This window comes from Danio rerio, chromosome 3, assembly GCF_052040795.2.
Source record: "Danio rerio strain M-AB ecotype USA chromosome 3, GRCz13ab, whole genome shotgun sequence".
In the NCBI taxonomy this organism is placed as follows: domain Eukaryota; kingdom Metazoa; phylum Chordata; class Actinopteri; order Cypriniformes; family Danionidae; genus Danio; species Danio rerio.
In genome coordinates, this window is record NC_141023.1 from 1310001 (window position 1) to 1330614 (window position 20614).

The 20614-nt window shown below is 42.3% G+C and overlaps 1 protein-coding gene across 6 annotated transcripts in view; it reads left to right on the top strand.

The window, feature by feature from the left end:
- The window catches only part of LOC101885714 (ankyrin repeat and fibronectin type-III domain-containing protein 1), a 25092-nt gene extending 10574 nt beyond the window's left edge, over positions 1 to 14518 (top strand). The window contains exons 9-20 of one of the 6 annotated variants that reach the window (XM_087243503.1): positions 2946 to 3030; positions 3863 to 3992; positions 4247 to 4366; positions 6967 to 7188; positions 7591 to 7757; positions 8179 to 8344; positions 11189 to 11342; positions 11434 to 11600; positions 11817 to 11994; positions 12077 to 12390; positions 12607 to 12853; positions 13010 to 14518. In XM_087243503.1, the coding sequence (XP_087099629.1) occupies positions 2946 to 3030; positions 3863 to 3992; positions 4247 to 4366; positions 6967 to 7188; positions 7591 to 7757; positions 8179 to 8344; positions 11189 to 11342; positions 11434 to 11600; positions 11817 to 11994; positions 12077 to 12390; positions 12607 to 12853; positions 13010 to 14211 (3152 nt within the window). In that variant the 3' untranslated portion in view covers positions 14212 to 14518. Of the gene's footprint in view, positions 1 to 2945; positions 3031 to 3862; positions 3993 to 4246; positions 4367 to 6966; positions 7189 to 7590; positions 7758 to 8178; positions 8345 to 11188; positions 11343 to 11433; positions 11601 to 11816; positions 11995 to 12076 lie in introns of all 6 variants that reach the window. The other 5 variants (XM_087243504.1, XM_087243501.1, XM_087243500.1 and 2 more) reach the window with 5 other exon arrangements.
- The last annotated feature ends 6096 nt before the right edge of the window (positions 14519 to 20614 follow it).

The window sequence follows — 20614 nt, forward strand, 5'->3', positions numbered from 1 at the left end:
GTGCAGTGTGCTTTAAACACCTCAACAAAGATGAGAGCCGTGCAGGTCGGACTGTACATCAAGCATCTCCTGCTGGATCTAATCTCACTATATTAGTTAAACATGATCTTTAATTCATCTTATTGTCTCTATTTAACCGCATATTCCCTGACTTTGCTCTTTTGAATCTGTTACTTGTTCTCAGGCATGTTTTGGCTGAGCGCGGAGAGAAGTTAATATATATTAATTAATGTAAGCACGTACACTGATTCTGCACACTGACTGATCACTTGCCTTTATCTCCTATAATGTATAAATGTATTGCACGTTATACTGTTATAATGGCCATTGTTGATTATTAAGCTGATATTCAGCAAAAGACAGGGCATGTTTTGTATTTATAATGAGAATGAAAGTAGGCAGTGATGTTCTAGGCAGTAATTTTAGCTGACGCTGATTGGTCAGCTTGTAATTTTGTTTACTGTTTTGTATTTCATTATTTGAATGGGTATTGGTAGATGTGTGTTACTAATTTATTTGTTTCCGGTTGGCTTGAGTGGGAGGTCACATGATTCTCATGATTGATTTAACCTGCGAGAGTTTGTATGGTCACTCAGGATAGTGAGATCTCAATGCAAGCACCTGTTAAATGCCCCTGCTTATTGTACAGCTGGTTATCAGGCCAACACGGTAAACTAAACATTGTTTTATATATTATTTGTTTATTTTGATTTCTTTTTGATGTGTGTTTGTGTGAAACATTTGGTTTGTTTATTTGTTTATCTTTTAGTTTTCACTGTGTTCAATAAATGAAACGCATGGTGGACATCAGTATTTATAAGCGTGGACTGTTTAATAACCGGCGGGTAGTTACAGTAATGTTTAGTTATAAATACGCACACAGTGAAGATCACGCTTATATAAATATGCAGCACGACGCCTCAACATTTCTGCTGTCGTTAAGTTGCCAATATCAAAATGAAAATAGGCAGTTCCTCATGTTTTTATTTTATTGTTAAGAGCATGGCCAGGGGGATGTGAATGATGTTATACAGTACACTGTTCTCATTAGCCCCTTTCACACATACAGACCTTTCCGGAAAATTGCCGGCAATTTTCCAGAAAGCTTGTATGTGTGAATAGGTCCTTTTTGAAAATACCGGTAAATTCGTTCTGGCTATTTTCCGGAAAGAGAAGTTGTAACATTACCGGCAATTTGCCGGAATGCTGCGCTGTGTGAACGCAGAAGGAAGATTCCCGTAATAAGCGCGTGCACGTCTAGAACGTGCTGACGTGAGACGTTTGCTTTAGCCAATCACAACAGTCAGACGCATTCACGTCTGCGCGGTTTGTGAGAATTAAAGCCTTTGAATATTTTTCCAGACACATTTAGCTGCTAGAAGTTAGTCAGATCACGTTTATATGGTCTTCTTAATGCCAACTGTGTAAATAATCATCGATGAGATGCTTATGATAAGCCGTTGTTTGTTTACCTTCAAGCTTTGCGTGCGCCTATGAGCGCCTGCACACGCATATTATGAACATCTCGACATGCGAAAGTGATCCTGCGAAAGTTGTTCACAATATTGATCATCCACAGAGTTTGTAATTTAGTCAAATGTTTACAAACACAAGCGCAGCCGTTTAAAGCTCATTTGTGGTGAATGATGTCAGAATTTAACGGTATTTTGGAATGGATGTGTGAATGCTCTTTTCCGGAAAATTTCCGTAACGTCCTCGCCTGTGTGAACAGCGCTTTTTTCAATATACCGGTAAAGTCGTTCCGGAAATTTTCCAGAAATTTACCGGTATCACTGTGTGAAAGGGGCTTTTGAGGGTTTACCCGACGTGTCCTCGGGAGACTGTTTTCCATATCAAACTTACGAAGTCTGAACTTACAGGGAGATAATGCAGGACTGAACTGTGTGTGTGGGCTACTGAATATTGAGGAAAAGCCCCAATCAGAGAGGCCAATGTCTGCAGCCGCAGTTTTCAGATGTCTCCGTTTTCCCTTATCCTCACTGAAACGGAGCAGCAGCGTTTTAAAATGAAATCGGCCTCTTCAGCGTTTTCAAAATGCTTCGTTTTCGCACTCGAAAACTCCGGCGTAGTGTGGACGGATGGCATAACTGTAACAAAACTTACTTTTTTAAAACTAAAACGTTTCAGTGTAAACAGTGCCTTAGTGAAAGAGTTAGTGGCGCCATGTAGCGGCGGTCTGTGGATCTGTCCTCACATTGAGATACAAAGTAGGCTATAAACCTATGAAATATGACTTGGGTGACTATTACACTGCTAAACACTGAAACTGATAAAACAAAGAAGCTTAAGTTGTGTGGCCGATGTCAAATATCCATATAAAGAATATTATTTATTATTATTTTTACAAGTATTCTTTATATTATGTATTATTTGGGCGACACGGTAACACAGTGAGTAGCACGATCGCCTCACAGTAAGAAGGTTGCTGGTTTGAGTCTCGGCTGGGTCAGTTGGTGTTTCTGTGTGGAGTTTGCATGTTCTCCCCGTGTTGGTGTGGGTTTCCTCTGTGCGCTCCGGTTTCCCCCACAGTCCAAACACATGCGCTATAGAGGAATTGATCAACTAAACTGGCCGTAGTGTATATGTGTGTGTGTGTGTGTGTGTGTGTGTGTGTGATTGTCCTGTTCCTTCAGTTGAGGGTTGAGTGTTGGGGTAACGACCCACCTTATAAAAATACACCAATATGGTGTCGGCTAAATATCAACTCGATATAAACAGGAGTCAGGAAGTAAGCAAGTGTTATGTATTATTTAAACACACACACACACACACATATATATTTTATTTTTGAAGAGGTGTTCTCATCTTCCTTTTTTGTTCTCGGCTGATCATATGCCTGATGTATACACACAAACACATAACCACACAGACTGTCTGATGAAAACACACACTCTCTGAAGTATGAATGTGTGTGTGTGTTTCAGAGAACACAGGCTCAGGAAAGAGAGTGTCTCGTGGCCTGAAGCAGCTCTTTCACTCCAGCAGCCGGAGTGTGTGTCGTCTGCAGAGGTGAGAACCTGCGTTTATCATCACACACACACACACACACACACACACACATCAGAGTTTAGCAGTATTGCACAAACCAGAGTGTTATGTGTGTGTGTGTTCTGTGTGAAAGTGCATACGTCTGTGTTCATATGTGTGTGTGTGTGCGTGCATGTGTGTACTCATATGCGTGTATGGGATTGAGTGTGCAGGAGTGTGTATTCATATAAATGTTTGTGTTTGTGCATGTGTGTGTGTGCGTGTGTACTCATGTGCGAGTGTATGTGACTGCGTGTGCAAGTGTGCATTCACATGTATGTTTGTGTATTCATATATATATGTGAAAATTGGGTAGGCTAAATTGTCTGTAGTGTATGAGTGTGTGTGGATGTTTCCCAGAGATGGGTTGTGGCTGGAAGGGCATCCACTGTGTAAAAACTTGCTGGATAAGTTGGCGGTTCATTCCGCTGTGACAACCCCGGATTAATAAAGGGACTAAGCCGACAAGAAAATGAATGAATGATGAATATATGTGTGTGTGTGTGTGTGTATTCTTATGTATGTTTGTGTCTCTGCTTGTATGTGTCTCATGTGTATTATGTGCATTCATGTCTATAAGTGTGTGTGTGTGTGTGTGTGTTTATGAACGTGTGTAAATACAGTATATATGTGTGTGCATGTGACTGTGTACGTGTGTGTTCATATGTATGTCTGTGTATATGTGTGTGCACAAGTGTGTATTCATATTTATGTTTGTGTCATTGCATGTGTCTGTGTATTCATACATGTGTGTTTGTGAGTGTGTATTCATATGTAGGTGAATGTCTGCATGTGTGTGTGTGTGTGTGTGCAGAGGAGTGTACCTGTCCTGCGTCCTCTACCAGAAGGACGGTGTGGTGTTGTGCAGTGATGATCAGCTCCCCCTGGTGGAGGTTCAGAGCTGCTCCACATCCATCACACAGGACCTGCTGTGGCTCGCCAAGGTCTGAAACACACACGTCAGGAGGACGCGTCTCAGTCTAACAGCACTGCTTGATCCTTTTAGTCAAACTGGGGATAAAAACAGACAGAAAATTAAATAGTTTATTATTCTGTGATATATTCATTGATTTACTGAACAAACTCTGGTTCTACCTTTCAGTGAACTCAGTGACCATTACACAAGACTGAGGGAAGGTAGCGGGTGAATGACATCAAATAATGTACTGTAACTTGATGTGTGTGTGTGTGTGTGCAGCTGTCGTGTGCATGGCCGCAGGTGTCTGTGCTCCAGCAATCCTCCTCTTCATCTCTGAGCTCGTCTTCATCTCTGCTGCAGAACAGACTGAGCTTCCTCCGGGCCGTCGCTCAGCTGCAGGTATGAACACTTACAGCAGGCTGCCACGGCTCCTCACTAACTATTCAGTTCTATAGTATAAAAACAACACCATTTTTTGGTAATACAGCCTATAAATATGTAGTTAAGATACTAGAACACGCAAAGGTCTTGGCTTTCATTTTCACTTTCAAACAGGAGCTATTTCACGGCACAGAATATGCTGTTTTAAAAGATATCTGAAGTAAATTGATGTTTTTGCCATCAGAAAGTTTTGTTTATGTTAGCAGGAAGTTGCCAGGCAAGAAAATGCACATATATTTAAAGTCACAGCAAAGAGTATCCAACATGCATGCAGTCATTTTAACCAATATGGTAATTTAAGGTAGAAATGCTCAGTTCTTTACTGTTTTGTAATAATAATAATAATAATAAAAATGTTAGAAAGAAATACACTGATATTTAGAAAACGTCAAGGTGTTATAGATATGTTAGTTTTATTTCAAAAAGTTATAAAATTACAAAAAAAAAATTATAAAAACCTTGCAGATGAGTGATTAATCCACTGATGCATCAGCTGATTTGAGGATGTTTCCTTAAAACGCTGTCAGTGATGTCATCCGCACACAAGCAGCCAATAGTGTTCAGCTTTTTCTGACGACTCCTCCCTCAACATTTCATTGGCTGTGGTTTGGTAGCTTGAATGAGCTGTCGGGGAACGAGTTGTTGTCAGATCATGTAGTGTGTGACCCCCCTCTTGTGGATCATTCTCGTAGTGCAGGGGTTTTCAAAGTGTGAGGCGCGCCTCCCCAGGGGGGCGCCAGAGCTGGTCAGGGGAGGCGCGGAAAAACATATAATGTAATAAAAATATAATTATGAAGTTTAATTATTATTTGTATTTTTTATTATATAAACATTTTAATTAAACAAAGCTAAAAAATATAATACGTCTAAAATAAGAAAACCTTTTTTACCCAGAAGGCCATAGCTGTGAATTCGCTTCTGTTTGCCAATACAGGTATATGCCTGCTAATACAATGGATCGGTTTCTGTGACCCCCCCCTGATTCAAAGCCTTCAAGTTCAGGGCTTAAACCCAAAAGACGACGATATGATGATCAGTATTTGAGTTTAGGATTTACGTGGACAGGACCAGTTGATGAACCACGACCTTTATGTGTGGTTTGTCAAGAGATTTTGGCTAATGACAGCATGAGACCCGCTAAACTTCCACTGTTTTGACTGGGATGGACAGTTCTTGGATCTGTTCTATTCATATTGAACCATCATCCTAGTTTTAAAAACGTTATATTAAAATACTTGTTATTACTCTGTAAATAATTGCACTTTCATGCAAATGATGATAAAAGTGAGTTAACAGTCTGACATCTGTCTGTGTCTTTATATATATACTGTATGTATATGTGTGTGTGTATATATATATATATATATATATATATATATATATATATATATATATATATATATATATATTTATGTATATGTGTGTGTGCGTGCGTGTTTGGATCGAGGGGGCGGCCAATGGATAAGTTGAGTCAAAAGGGAGGCCCACTGTCTTAGACTTTGAAAAACCCTGACGTAGTGTGAACACCACAGGGATTTAAAGACACAAAGTCATAGTCAAGTCTAGTGTGAACGGCACAGCGATCTGCTGATGTTTAAAATCCTGTAGTGTGAACTAGGCTTAAAATGCAATCAAAATACAATACTGTAAAGAAGGATTTCCTTATCCATTCATTCATTTTCCTTCGGCTTACTCATTTATTTATCAGGGGTTACCACAGCGGAATGAACCGCCAACCACTCCAGCATATGTTTTACACATCGTCCGCAACCCAGTACTAGGAAACACCCATACACACTCACATTCACACACTATGCCCAATGTTGTTTACCCAATTACTCTATAGCGCATGTGTTTGGACTGTGAAGGAAACTGGAGCACCCGGAATAAACCCACACCAACACAGGGAGAACATGCTAACTCCACACAGAAACACCAACTGACCCAGCCGAGACTCGAACCAGTGACCTTCTTGCTGTGAGGCCACAGTGTTAACCACTGAGCCACCATGCAGCCCAAAGAATTTGTTTCTGTTTGAACAACACAGGCGGAACCAAAGTTCATTCAGTCTTTGGTGGAAATCAATAATATACACACTCACGGGGGCTGCGTCTGAAACCACAGCATGTACTGTAGTCGAAGGTACTTTAGTGTACGACTGCCGGTAAAGTGTGCACTATTGAGCTCTGATGTTCTGCATGCGCAATTTGTCATGATCACATGACCTACACATGCCAGTCGCATCGCTACTCATTCATGAATTCTCTTGTGGTGCATTATGGGACAGTGTAGCATCCATGCGTACTTCAGAATCTCTCCAAAATCCTCGCCTGCTGTTTTTACAATATTGTGGATTCACACACACTACTCGGCTACTCATGCTACTGTTTTTAGTGCACTATTTAATATGGAAGTATGTGATTTCAGACGCAGCCAGAGATCTTGTTTATGTAATTACCGTTAGCTGGGATTCACAACAGTGTGAAAGCGCACAATGAAAAAAAGTAGCACATTGCTAGACTAGTTAGTCGAAAAGTAAGTTAGTCTTGTGTGTGCAGGCCTGGCTCGGCTGTGTGGATCTGGGACAGGTGTATTTCGAGCCGCTGAAGGACAGACAGGGAGCCGTCCTGCTGGTGACCCTGAGAGAGGTCACGACCCCGCTGACCCTGACTGACCCCGCGCTCCACTGGACTCCCATCAGCACCCTGGAGCAAAACCAGAGCCGCACACCACTGCTGCCCGAACCCAGCGCTGTAGAGCTGCTACACACACACCTGAGGGTCAGCACACCCACACACACACTACACTACTGTAGTACACACACATGTTATTTTTTTCTACCTGAATAAATGTTTCTAATTGAATCATTTGAGTCGACAAATCAAGGAGTCATCCATCAAGAGAGTCACTTGCTTCATTTCTAAATGAATCAGCTGTTTTGAATGAATCATTTGAATGGCTTGTTCAGTGAATCACTCATTCAGACAGACTCTTGTACACCTGCTGGTGGTTTTAGTGTCATATTTAGTCATCATAACAGACCAGAACCAGAAACACACTCAGCTGAATATCTTTAAATGATCATTATTAAAGATCTAAAATATCTATGAACTTGATGATATAAGTTTAGTTTAGAGCCTGTCTGAGAGTCTGCTGTGGGTTTTCTGCTCTGTTTTGTGTAGGAGATGTTGTCGTATCACAGGAGGAGTCTCCAGAGAGCGGCGCCGGGTCTGTATGTGTGTGTGCTGAAGCTCTGCAGCTCTGTGGATCAGCTCAGGGTTCTGGTGCCGCACCGATTACCCAACATGCTGTGCCACTCACGCGTGAGGAACTGTCCACACGTCACACGGTACCAAACACACCCTCTCTGATTCATTAAACTGATTCAGTACCAAACACACCCTCTCTGATTCACTCAAACTGATTCAGTACCAACACACCCTCTCTGATTCACTCAAACTGATTCAGTACCAACACACCCTCTCTGATTCACTCAAACTGATTCAGTACCAAACACACCCTCTCTGATTCACTTAAACTGATTCAGTACCAACACATCCTCACTGATTCACTTAAACTGATTCAGTACCAACACACCCTTACTGATTCACTTAAACTGATTCAGTACCAAACACATCCTCTTCGATTCACTTAAACTGATTCAGTACCAACACACTCTTTCTGATTCACCTAAACTGATTCAGTACTAAACACACCCTCTCTGATTCACTTAAACTGATTCAGAAATCCACATGTTTATTCTGTCTCAGAGAGGAGTGGGCGTGGCTACAGAGACATGGAGTGGGCGGAGCTTGTGATGGTCCAGAGGGCGGAGACCAGTGTGTGATTGACAGCTCAGGTGTTGAGCACTTTGTGAAGGATCTGAGATCTGCAGTGACTCAATTATTCACTAAACTCAACGTCCCGCTGCACAGGGTAACAGCACACACACACATACACACACACACACACAGACTAGTGCCTGATTCATTCAGAATGTCGATTTGTTCAGAAGAGTCACTTCAAGTAAAAAAAATGATTCATTCTCCATTGAAGTGAATGAAATGTTTATCAACATCAGTGAGAGTTATTTCCAAGAATCAAAGCTTTATTTAATATCATGCCTGCTTTACTTCTAGTTTAACATGTAATGATGTTTTCCCCCCATGCTTTCCAGAAGAGCCTCTAAAATGTCGTTTAAAAAGTCTTTATGTCCAGGAATGGAATATTTATATTGAGTCATTTTCTGACATAATAAAAGACTCAGGATCACAGTTTGGCTCTAATCTTTATTCTTTGCCACTATCCTTCAGAATCTGTAAGATAGTACAATAAAGCGTCTGTTTGAGAAACATATTTAGATATTATACATATTTCTCCTGGCAATGCAGTGGTGCAGTAGGTAGTGCTGTCGCCTCACAGCAAGAAGGTCGTTGGTTCGAGCCTCGGCTGGGTCAGTAGGCGTTTGTGTGTGGAGTTTGCATGCTCTCCCTGCGTTCGTGTGGGTTTCCTCCGGGTGCTTCGGTTTCCCCCACAGTCCAAATGCGCTATAGATGATTTGGGTGGGGATAACTGATGTTTCGACACAGTTTCGAGATCCCGAAGCTCAAGTGTTTCGAAACACCTGGTCACGTGACTAAAGCGATTCAAAGCATTGATCAGCTTAGAAGCGTTTCGAGACCTGGCGAATCTGCATTTGACTGCCAAGGTCAGGAAAAATTCTCGTTTCAGATGGTCTCGTGGACTGTGCGTGTGCGCGCTGTTACTATGCTTTGAATAGCTTTTGGGTTCAAATCCCGACTTGTACAAATACTCAAATCATGGTTTAATGTATTTTAATCAAGTTTCTGTTTTGTGTAGCCTAAATAGGATACAGCTGCAGTTACGCCATCAGTTTAGCATCATTTTTGTAACACTGTAAAACGTTCATTCATTCATTTTCTTGTCGGTTTAGTCCCTTTATTAATTCGGGGTCGACACAGCGGAATGAACCACCAACTTATCCAGAAAGTTTTTACGCAGCGGATGACCTTCCAGCCACAACCCATCTCTGGGAAACATCCACACACTCATACACTACAGACAATTTAGCCTACCCAATTCACCTGTACCGCATGAGTTTGGACTGTGGGGGAAACCGGAGCACCCGGAGGAAACCCATGCGAAGGCAGGGAGAACATGCAAACTCCACACAGAAACTGAGCCGAGGTTTGAACCAGCGACCTTCTTGCTGTGAGGCGACAGCACTACCTACTGCGCCACTGCCTCGCCACTGTAAAACAATAATAAATATTTGTACAGTGCTGTGATGGTTGGGTTTTGGTTTCGGGTAGAAGTTAATAAAATGCAATAAATGGGAAATTAAATTAATAATATAAATAATTCTTCATAACTTCAGGCCACAGTGTCTGATCTAGCAACAACCCTGTTTTAAGACCAAAGCGAGACATATTTATTCATAAAACGTTTATTCGGTTGTCAGACCAATGTTGAAACAAACAGGAACAAAGCATTACCAACTGGTATTAAAGCATTTTAAAATAGTTGTATCAGCCTGGATTCGAACCCTCTACCCCCGCAATGTAGTCAGACTCAACCGCTCCGCTACTTTACTTGCAGGTTCTAGCTTACAAAGTGGGGTTTAATACCTCAATTTGCTCAACTGTTTTTCGCTGAAGCTGTTTCAGTGCAATACATAAAACAATGACCACTAGGTGTCACTGTAGAGTGGGGTTTCGAAACGTTTTGAAGCTTCGACACACTTGCTTCGGCTGTTTCAGTTTCATGAAGCCTCGCTTTGCCCACCACTAGAATTAGGTAGGCTAAATTGTCCATAGTGTATGAGTGTGTATGGATGTTTCCAAGAGATGGGTTGCGGCTGGAAGGGCATCCACTGCGTAAAAACTTGCTGGATAAGTTGGTGGTTCATTACACTGTGGCAAAAATGTAAGTAAAAGAAAATGAATGAATAAATAATTTTGAAAGAGTCACATTTTCATGATTGACCACAGCTGGTCCTGCATTAGCTAACACATGATTCACCAATCAGACGATTCCTAACTCACTATAAATAACCAGAGATTCTTACCTCAGGATCTTTGTCTTGAAGAATCCCCTAACACCTCTTTTCTAGATAGGCGACATGGTGGCTCAGTGATTAGCACTGTTGCCTCACAGCAAGAATGTCACTGGTTAAAAGTCCTTACTGGACACGTCAACATTTCTGTCAGGAGTTTGCTCGAGTGGGTTTCCCCCGGTGCACCAAACAACTTGGCACCTAAGTAAATTTTCCTGGTTTCCTCCCTAGTCCAAAAAACATGTGACCTACAGAAATTGAACATTCTGAATTGGTATAATATTTGAGCTCTTAGTAAGCTGGATATCTCTCTTTAGCCATCCCTTTATCTGTCATTAGCCATTTACAAGTCGGTGGAGTTCATCGAGATCTGCCTGAGCTCAAACTCCCCTCTCACCCTGCTAATGGGAGGGAGCCCCGGGCTCGAGGATCTCATAAGCTCAGGGCTCTTTCCAGGGACAGCATGCCAAACACACTTTATAATCGATCATCAGCTGAGTGTGAACTCTTGACATTATATTTCAGCACTTGGTGGAACACACATTACTGTCGTGAAGGCTCTCAGTGGATTTGACTGCAGCTGAACATGTGAGCTCTGGAGGACAGCAGCAGCCTTTCAGAGCAGATTCAGAGTTATAATAATACACATGAGGTGCTTTATAATTAGCCATTATGTGTCCCTCTGTATGTGTGTGTGTGTGCAGGCGTGTGAGTACCGTGTGTACACACAGGAGCTGGTGCGGGCTGGAGATCAGCTCTCTCTGATCATTCTTCTTCCTCCCAGTGAGGACTGCAGGAGCGACCGATGGAGGAGTGACGCCCAGCGCTTCACACTCCCCCTGCACATCTTTGAGCTCGGTCAGTGCCTGTGTGTGTGTGTTTCTGTCTCTGTTTGTGTTTGTGTGTATGTATCACTCTATATATGTGTGTGTGTGTGTGTGTGTTTCAGTGCATCTGTGTGTGTACGAGCAGCAGCTGCTGTCTCTGTACTGTGAGGCGTGGCTCAGACTGGAGCTGGACGTGTGTGTGTGGCAGCAGACGCTCAGAGAAGCTCTGGACAGCAGAGAGACGGCGGACGCAGAGGAGAGACTCACGCACACCACACAGCTTACACAGGTGAATGAACACACACACACAGCTCACACAGGGGAATGAACACACACACACACAGCTCACACAGGTGAATGAACACACACAACGTTTGCTCCATCATCATTCAGTGTAACAGATATAATAGTGATAATGAAACAACACATGTATTCAGAGAGATGTGTCTGTGTTGCATGTGTGTGTGTGTGGGATATGTCTATATGTGTATACCTGTGTGTGTAGAGTCTGTCCTCTCTGTGGCGGGAGAGCCGGTGGCTGATGGATGTCATTCAGGTGCTGCGCTCCAAACACTGTGAGGGGGCGGTGCCTCTGGCGCGGGTCATGACCTCTCGACCTCCAATTACACCAGCCTCTGCAGAAGACTCGCCTCCTTGTTTACATACAGCAGCCCAGGACAAAGGTGAAATCTCTCTCACACACACACACAGATAAATGAGCATTATTGTTCTCATGATAACTGTCATTAATTTTTTCTCTTGCAGACGCTGCCGGTCTCTTCTGCTCTGACCTACTCTATGGGTCAAAGGTCACTACGTCTGTGGACATCACAAATGAGGTCACGGACGGGTTTAAAGAAAAGCTCACAGACATATGTGTAGACAGGGCTACAGACAAGGTCACAGACAAGGTTGCTGACAAAATTACAGACAAAGTTACAGACGAGGTGGCAGACAAAATTGCAGACGAGGTCACAGACAAAGTTACAGACGAGGTCACAGACAAGGTCCCAGGCAAAATTACAGACGAGGTCACAGGCAAAATTACAGACGAAGTCACAGACAAAGTTACAAACGAGGTCACAGACAAAATTACAGACAAAGTGGCAGACAAAATTGCAGACGAGGTCACAGACAAAGTTACAGACGAAGTCACAGACAAAGTTACAGACGAGGTCACAGACAAAGTTACAGGCGAGGTGGCAGACAAAATTGCAGACGAAGTCACAGACAAAATTGCAGACGAGGTGGCAGACAAAATTGCAGAAGAAGTCACAGTCAAAGTTACAGGCGAGGTCACAGACAAAATTACAGACGAGGTCACAGAAAAAGTTACAGACGAGGTCACAGACAAGGTCCCAGGCAAAATTACAGATGAGGTCCCAGGCAAAATTACAGACGAAGTCACAGACAAAATTGCAGACGAGGTCACAGACAAAGTTACAGACGAGGTGGCAGACAAAATTGCAGACGAGGTCACAGACAAAGTTACAGACGAGGTCACAGACAAGGTCCCAGGCAAAATTACAGACGAGGTCACAGGCAAAATTACAGACGAAGTCACAGACAAAATTACAGACAAAGTGGCAGACAAAATTGCAGACGAGGTCACAGACAAAGTTACAGACGAAGTCACAGACAAAGTTACAGACGAGGTCACAGACAAAGTTACAGGCGAGGTGGCAGACAAAATTGCAGACGAAGTCACAGACAAAATTGCAGACGAGGTGGCAGACAAAATTGCAGAAGTCACAGTCAAAGTTACAGGCGAGGTCGCAGGCAAAATTACAGACGAGGTCACAGACAAAATTACAGACGAGGTCACAGAAAAAGTTACAGACGAGGTCACAGACAAAATTACAGACGAGGTCGCAGGCAAAATTACAGACGAGGTCACAGACAAAATTACTGACGAGGTCACAGACAAAATTACAGACGAGGTCGCAGGCAAAATTACAGACGAGGTCACAGACAAAATTACTGACGAGGTGGCAGATAAAATTGCAGGCGAGGTCACAGACAAAATTACAGACAAGGTCACAGTAAGTGTCACAGACAAAATTACAGACAGGGTTGCAAACAAAATTTCAGACGGGGTCACAGACAAAATTACAGACGAGGTCGCAGGCAAAATTACAGACAGGGTCACAGACAAAATTACAGATGGTGTCACAGACAAAATTACAGACGAGGTTGCAGGCAAAATTATAGACTGGGTCACAGACAAAATTACAGACAAGGTCACAGATGGGGTCACAAACAAAATTACAGACAAGGTCACAAACGGGGTCGCAGGCAAAATTACAGACGAGGTTGCAGACAAAATTATAGACGGCGTCACAGACAAAATTACAGACAAGGTCACAGATGGGGTCACAGACAGAGTCACAGACGGGGTCACGGAGAAAATTACAGATGGGGTCACGGAGAAAATTACAGACAGCGTCACAGATGGGGTCACAGACAAAATTACAGATGAAGTCGCAGACAAAATTATAGACGGGGTCACGGACAGGGTTGCAAACAAATTTACAGACAGTATGACAGACGGGGTCAGAGTCAGGGTCCTGCACTCACAGTGGTCCTCCTCAGCCTGCCCTCATGCGATCGGCCTCCAGCACGGGCACTGGTGTCCTGAACTCTGCCAGTCTCCCTCTGCAGACCCTGAACAGCAGACTGACCGCAGCCCAGACCTGCTGTCTGACATGATGGAGCTGCTGCAGCGCCTGGACCTGCTGGGGGACGGCCTGTTAGAGCTGCTGGACCCAGAGCAGGCTCTGCAGGAGCAGGAGAGCCAGAGCGGTGCTGCAGCAGACGGGGCGGTTCAGCTGTCCGCCAGCAGGGGGCGGCCCGTGCGGAGTGTGGTGGAGTGGGTCACTTCAGCACACCAGCAGCCCTGATCACACTCCAACACACGTCACACACAAGGCCATGTCCACACTAATCCCTTTTGGTTTTCCTTCCTTCCTTCTTTCTGAAAAGTGGATGGATTTGAGAAAGGCATTTCGGAAGAGGAAAACCGTTTTAGTCTTGACGCAGTCATGTGACCAAAGCAGGGTGGACGGAGTTGTAGAGCTTTAATAAAGATGCATGTCAGTTTGCACATGCTCCATATTGCCTCTCTTTAAAGGACAGGGGATTCAGAGTTTCAGAGACAGAAAGTTTTTTCCTTTTTTCCAGCCGAACAATAAAAACATTAAAGCCTGATGATTCTGATTGGCTGTCAAAGAGCTAAGCCAATAGCAGGACTCGCGTCCAATATGTTATGGTCGTTTATGGCCCGTTTCCACTGACTGGTAAAGTACTGTACGGGTCGACACGGGTCACCTTTATCAGGCTTGTGTTTCCACTGCCAAAATGATACCAGTGGTGGGCGTGGTGTATGACAGTTTCAGACGACGTCATTTTTACTCAAGAAAATGTCTACAGTAAAGCTGGACAGGTCGCTCATACATCATATGAGCAGCACTTCTCACAACACAGACGCTTTACACACATCAATACTGTAGAAATGTTCATTACTAACCTTTCTGTGGACATGAGTTGATTATAACTGCAGATTAATAATAAATAGCCTACTGTAACATCTGTAATTATAGAAAATAAATAAGTGAACAGGCGACGCAGTGGGTAGCACGTTCGCCTCACAGCAAAAAGGTCGCTGGTTCGAACCTCGGCTCAGTTGGTGTTTTTGTGTGGAGTTTGCATTTTCTCCCTGCCTTCGCGTGGGTTTCCTCCGGGTGCTCCGGTGTTCCCCACAGTCCAAAGACATGCAATACAGGTTGTTAACATCTGTATCATTATTAAAAGAGGTTGTTAAATGAATAATATAAATAATTCTTCATAACTTCAGGCCACAGTGTCTGATCTAGCAACAATCCTGTTTTAAGACCAAAGCGAGACATATTTATGCATAAAACGTTTATTCCGTTGTCAGACCAATGTTGAAACAAAACGATACAAGAACAAAGCATTACCAACTGGTATTAAAGCATTTCAAAATAGTTGTATCAGCCTGGATTCGAACCCTCTACCCCCGCCATGTAGTCAGACTCCTTAACCGCTCCGCTACTTTACTTGCAGGTTCTAGCTTACAAAGTGGGGTTTAATACATCAATTTGCTCAACTGTTCTTCGCTGAAGCTGTTTCAGTGCGATACATAAAGCAATGACCACTAGGTGTCACTGTAGAGTGGTGTTTCTAAGCGTTTTGAAGCTTCGACACACTTGCTTCGGCTGTTTCAGTGTTTCATGAAGCCTCGCTTTGCCCACCACTAGAATTGGGTAGGCTAAATTGTCCGTAGTGTATGAGTATGTGTGAATGTTTCCCAGAGATGGGTTGCGGCAGGAAGGGCATCCACTGCGTAAAAACTTGCTGGATAAGTTGGCGGTTCATTCCGCTGTGGCGACCCCGTATTAATAAAAGGGACTAAGCCGACAAGAAAATGAATGAATGAATGAATGAATAAATGAACATATATGAACACACACAGACCCTTACAGTCTTCGATATGTTACTAACTACAGAATAACTCCACACAGCAAACATTTAGTCCTTATTTAGGTTCAAAAACAATAGGAAATATAGGCCACAGTCAGAGCAGACCTCTCATCTGTGTGTGTAATCTCCAGCAGCACATGGAGCCTCTGTTAGAGAGTCACTCCTTCATTCTGAGTTTATAATGGTCTAGAAGTTGATGATAATAGTTAAACAGGGCCGTTTGTTCACGTTTTAGGCTGCTGGATGCTGAAATAATCATTTGCTCATTTGTTTATTCTTGCTTTACTCTCCCGTTTGACCATTTTAGAGGGGATCAGGTGTCAGAAACACTTTAATAATCACGCACACGTTATCATAATAATAATAATAATTCCTTACATTTATACAGTGCTTTTCTGGGCACTCAAAGCGCTTTACACACTGGGGGGGAAATCTCCTCATCCACCACCAGTGTGCAGCATCCACCTGGATGACGCGACGGCAGACATTTTGCACCAGACCGCACACCACACACCAGCTGATTGGTGGAGAGGAGACAGTGATGAAGCCAATTGGGATATGGGGAGGGTTAGGAGGCCATGATGAAACCCCTACTCTTTTTCAAAGGACATCCTGGGCTTTTTAATGAGCACAGAGAGTCAGGACCTCGGTTTAACATCTCTTCCGAAAGGCGGCGCTCACTGAGCAGTATAGAGTCCCCATCACTATACTGGGGCATTAGGACCCACACAGACCGCAGGTTGGGCGCCCCCTGCTGGCCTCACTAACACCACTTCCGGCTGCAACCTAGCTTTCCCATGTGGTCTCCCATCCAGATACTGAGCAGGCGCAGCCCTGCTTAGCTTCAGTGGGCGACCATGTGAGAGTTGCAGAGAGCTAGCTGCCAGCATCATCAGCTCAAGAAGTTCATTATTTCAAATATAGATGCGCACATGAGGGCAAGGGAGAAACCACTCGCACTTTAGACGTCCTTGTAAACAACTACAGAGTAGAGCTGAAGATCTTTGCCCGAACCCGACGCTTTCTTTTATTCTTCAGCTTCACCGTCACCCTAACCCCAGATTATGAAGAGACGTGGTGCAACAAATCCCACAGAGCCTTTATCTTAATTTTGTTATTGCCAAATACCCGTCATCATTTACTTTAAATTGATTAGTTAAGAAAGACTTATTTTTATTGGTGTGTTGGCCAATGTAAAGGCTAAGTGTATGAACCCAGGCCTAAATAAAGTGCTGAGATGTTATAGAGGAATTATTTTGTACTTATTTTATTTCTTTGTCCCAACTTTCAAGTGGCCCATAGCCTATGTTTGTTATGAATAAATTATGTTAAAACATATAAATGACTCGTTCTTGAAAAAAGGGCAAAGGAGCTGTGTGTCTGCACATTTGAATGATGTCCAGCTGTAAACAGGTTCGGGCCGGGCACAGGGTAGATCTGCTCTGCTTAGCTTTGTGGTTGTTCATCAACATGATGATGATGTCTCGGTTGTGTATTTAAAACATGGCGGTTGCTTTGTTTTTATTCTCCTGCTTGTTGCAGGAGCGAGTGACGTATCTCTGTAAACCAATAGTGTTCAGCTGCGCGTCTCGCTCTTGCCTTTTGGTAGCCTTTTGTTGTGCTAGGTAGCCTTCCTAAAGGGTACCTTAAAAAGTGGTACAGTACGGTTCGCTTTTAGGCACCTTTGACAGTGGAAGCAGCCATAAAAGCATACCGAACCGTACCACTCAGTGGAAACAGGCCATTATAGTGTATCTGACTGAATAAAACTGAGAACCGTATTCACTGTTTTGTTCTGCTGTTGCTTTGATTATATTTATTGTTCATGCAAATACAGCCGTACCTTCCCCTTTGATAATGTTGTCCTAGATCTGATTAGTAAGATTGGAAGCACTATTTAACCCTTCTGTGTGTTGATCAAATTTACTACCCTTGCGATGTGTTTGTGGCTTTTTTTTGTTTTGCTCTGCAGCTGATGATCATCAGTAAAAGTGAGCAGTTGTGCCTCTTCCCAATGAGGAAACCAGCAACAATCAACAATGCATGATTATATGCTGCCATGGCCTTACAGTCAAGCAATTTCATTATAATGGATCTCACAGTAAGAAGGTCGCTGGTTCAAGTCCCGGCTGGGTCAGTTGGTGTTTCTGTGTGGAGTTTGCATGTTCTCCCCGTGTTGGCGTGGGTTTCCTCCGGGTGCTCCGGTTTCCCCCACAGTCCAAACACATGCGCTATAGGGGAACTGATCAACTACACTGGCCGTAGTGTATGAGTGTGAATGAGTGTTTCCCAGTGATGGGTTGCATCCGCTGCATAAAACAAATGCTGGATTAGTTGGTGGTTCATTCTACTGTGAGGACCTAAGCCGAAAAAAGAAAATGAATGAATAAGTGGAAGTCAATGGAGCAAAAACAGCCACAAAGGGCAGTCAGGTTGCCCAGAGTTTTTTGCTGTGCTTGAACATTTTCAAAACATTTACCAAATTACCTCAAAATCAGATCTGTCAGCAAAAATTATTCCATTTACTGAAACAGAGAGAAAGATGTGACCAAATTACGACTCAGAATCAGCCCAGAGTGGATGAAGACGACCCAACAGCACACAAGGGTTGAACATAAACTGACAGTGTTCTTCTGACTTTACAGAAATCAAGAAACACTGTCAGTCTATATTGTACACAATTGAGAAACGTTAATACAAATACAATAAAACCTGGAAAAAAATTAAGATTATTTAATTGATTTATTTTCATCAGAAACCAAAACCAATAACATATACTTCATGTACTAACATTATACTTCAGTCTCTTCCTCTTGAAGGTGTAGGGCCAGGGGCGGACTGGCCATCTGGCAATTCTGGCAAATGCCAGAAGGGCTGGACCAATTTTTAAATGTGGGCCGGTCAGTTTTTTTTTAAATATTGTATTGTTTTTAAGTGCAGACAGCTTTTATCTCTTGCTAGATGTGATATTATGATGATGATAATAAAAATAATAATAATAATAAATGTTAAGCATTTGGCCCAATCGGCAACTGCCGCCTGGTTTCAAAATGGGCCGACCCAATCCAAGGTTACCCGGACATAATCAAAATCTGGCAAAAATGTCATATTATTTCATCATGTTTACACCAAAATAATTAGTGAATGTGCGTGTCCGTGGGTGGGGCTGTGTCGGTGTGGTAATGTGGGCTGATGTGGCAACAGTGCCAGGGCTGAATTTTTGTCCCAGTCAGGAGTCAGGAGATTCACAAATTTGTATATATATTTTTGTTGTCATTACGTATTTTTACAACAGACAAGCACATTTTAATATATTCATAATCGTGTTTGTTTTTTATCGTCATGCTTTACAGGGATTCTGGATGTTTTATCGTCATGCTTTACAGGGTTTCTGCATGTTTTACAGAGTTGAATTTAAAACATTTTAAGCCATTTTTAAAACCATTATGACTGAAATATTAGACTCATAAAGCGCTAAAGCCTAAGGAATTTTTCAAATGGTCCAGATGGAAAAGATTTTTATTTGCCCTATCAAGAAATGTTTTATTATAATTTAATACATTTAATAAAACAATAATACATTAATATTTTAAAACAATAATATTTTAGATTAAAATCTAAAAAATATGTTAAATATTGTGTAAAGACAAGCTAAATCTAATTGCATCCATACACTTTTGATTTTTCAACAAACTTTCTTTAAAATAAAAAACTGAACAACTGTTTTAAAAGTTTTAAAAACTAAAATAAACTAAATCAACATGGAGAACTTCTAAAGAAATGTTATTTTAATGAAAATAATTCAACCATTATGGTAAGCAAAGTTAAAAATGGCCCTTTTTAAATCAAAAGTTTAAAGTGTTATTGAGATGCATTGTTGATGATTGTATGGGTTTTGGCCAGATTGGGTAGCAATTTATGAACAAAGGTAAACTAAGACCTGTTCAAACAAGATTTAAGACCTAAAACACAATCTTTTAGTAAATTTAAGACTTTTTAAGGCCTAAAAATTGGATTTTGAGATTTTCAAGACCCTGCAGAAACCCTGGCTTTAAAAAAATCATGTTTGCTCCACTCCTGATTATTCTCAACATTTATAAAGTAACTCTGATATGTTCGGAGTTAAAAGGTTAGTAATTGAGCTAATTGACAAACGATTATATAACAATTGAAACGTGTTCCCGCCAACACTGACGGCGATTATGTTGTTTACGCCAATAAAATGAGCTTCAGCATAACGGAAGAGGTGAAGACAGGAACTATTGATAGGAAATGAACAGCATTTCAGCAGATCTGATTATATCGATGACTCTCAAACTATAAACCATGGCCATTCTGACTAGTGGAGTTATGATTAGCACTCATAAAAACACAATTGTTCCTATCTTTAGGTATGGATATTCAGAACAAGGGTTTTTAAGCCTAATTGGCTTATCATATGAGAGCAAAACAAACATGCTTTCTGAAACACGGGCTTATTGCTTTCTTTATGTTTTAGCATCATCTCTCGGTATGAGAGGAAGCAAGCAAGGATCAAAAAGCCTTGAAATGTAATGAACAGGCTTACTCTACACCTCTGGGTATTGTTTGTAGGATTCTTTCAAGAGTTCACACTTAGCTGATGATTGATAGTAAAGCTAGTTTGGCGTGCTGTCCTGGGAGAGAGCCCTGAGCTTATAAGATCCTCGAGCCCTGGGCTCCCTCCCGTTGCAAGGCGAGAGGGGAGTTTGAGCTCAGGTAGATCTCGATGACTCCCCCTTCTGCTTGTTGTAGCTAAGTGTCAGATATGGATGCTGAAAGGTG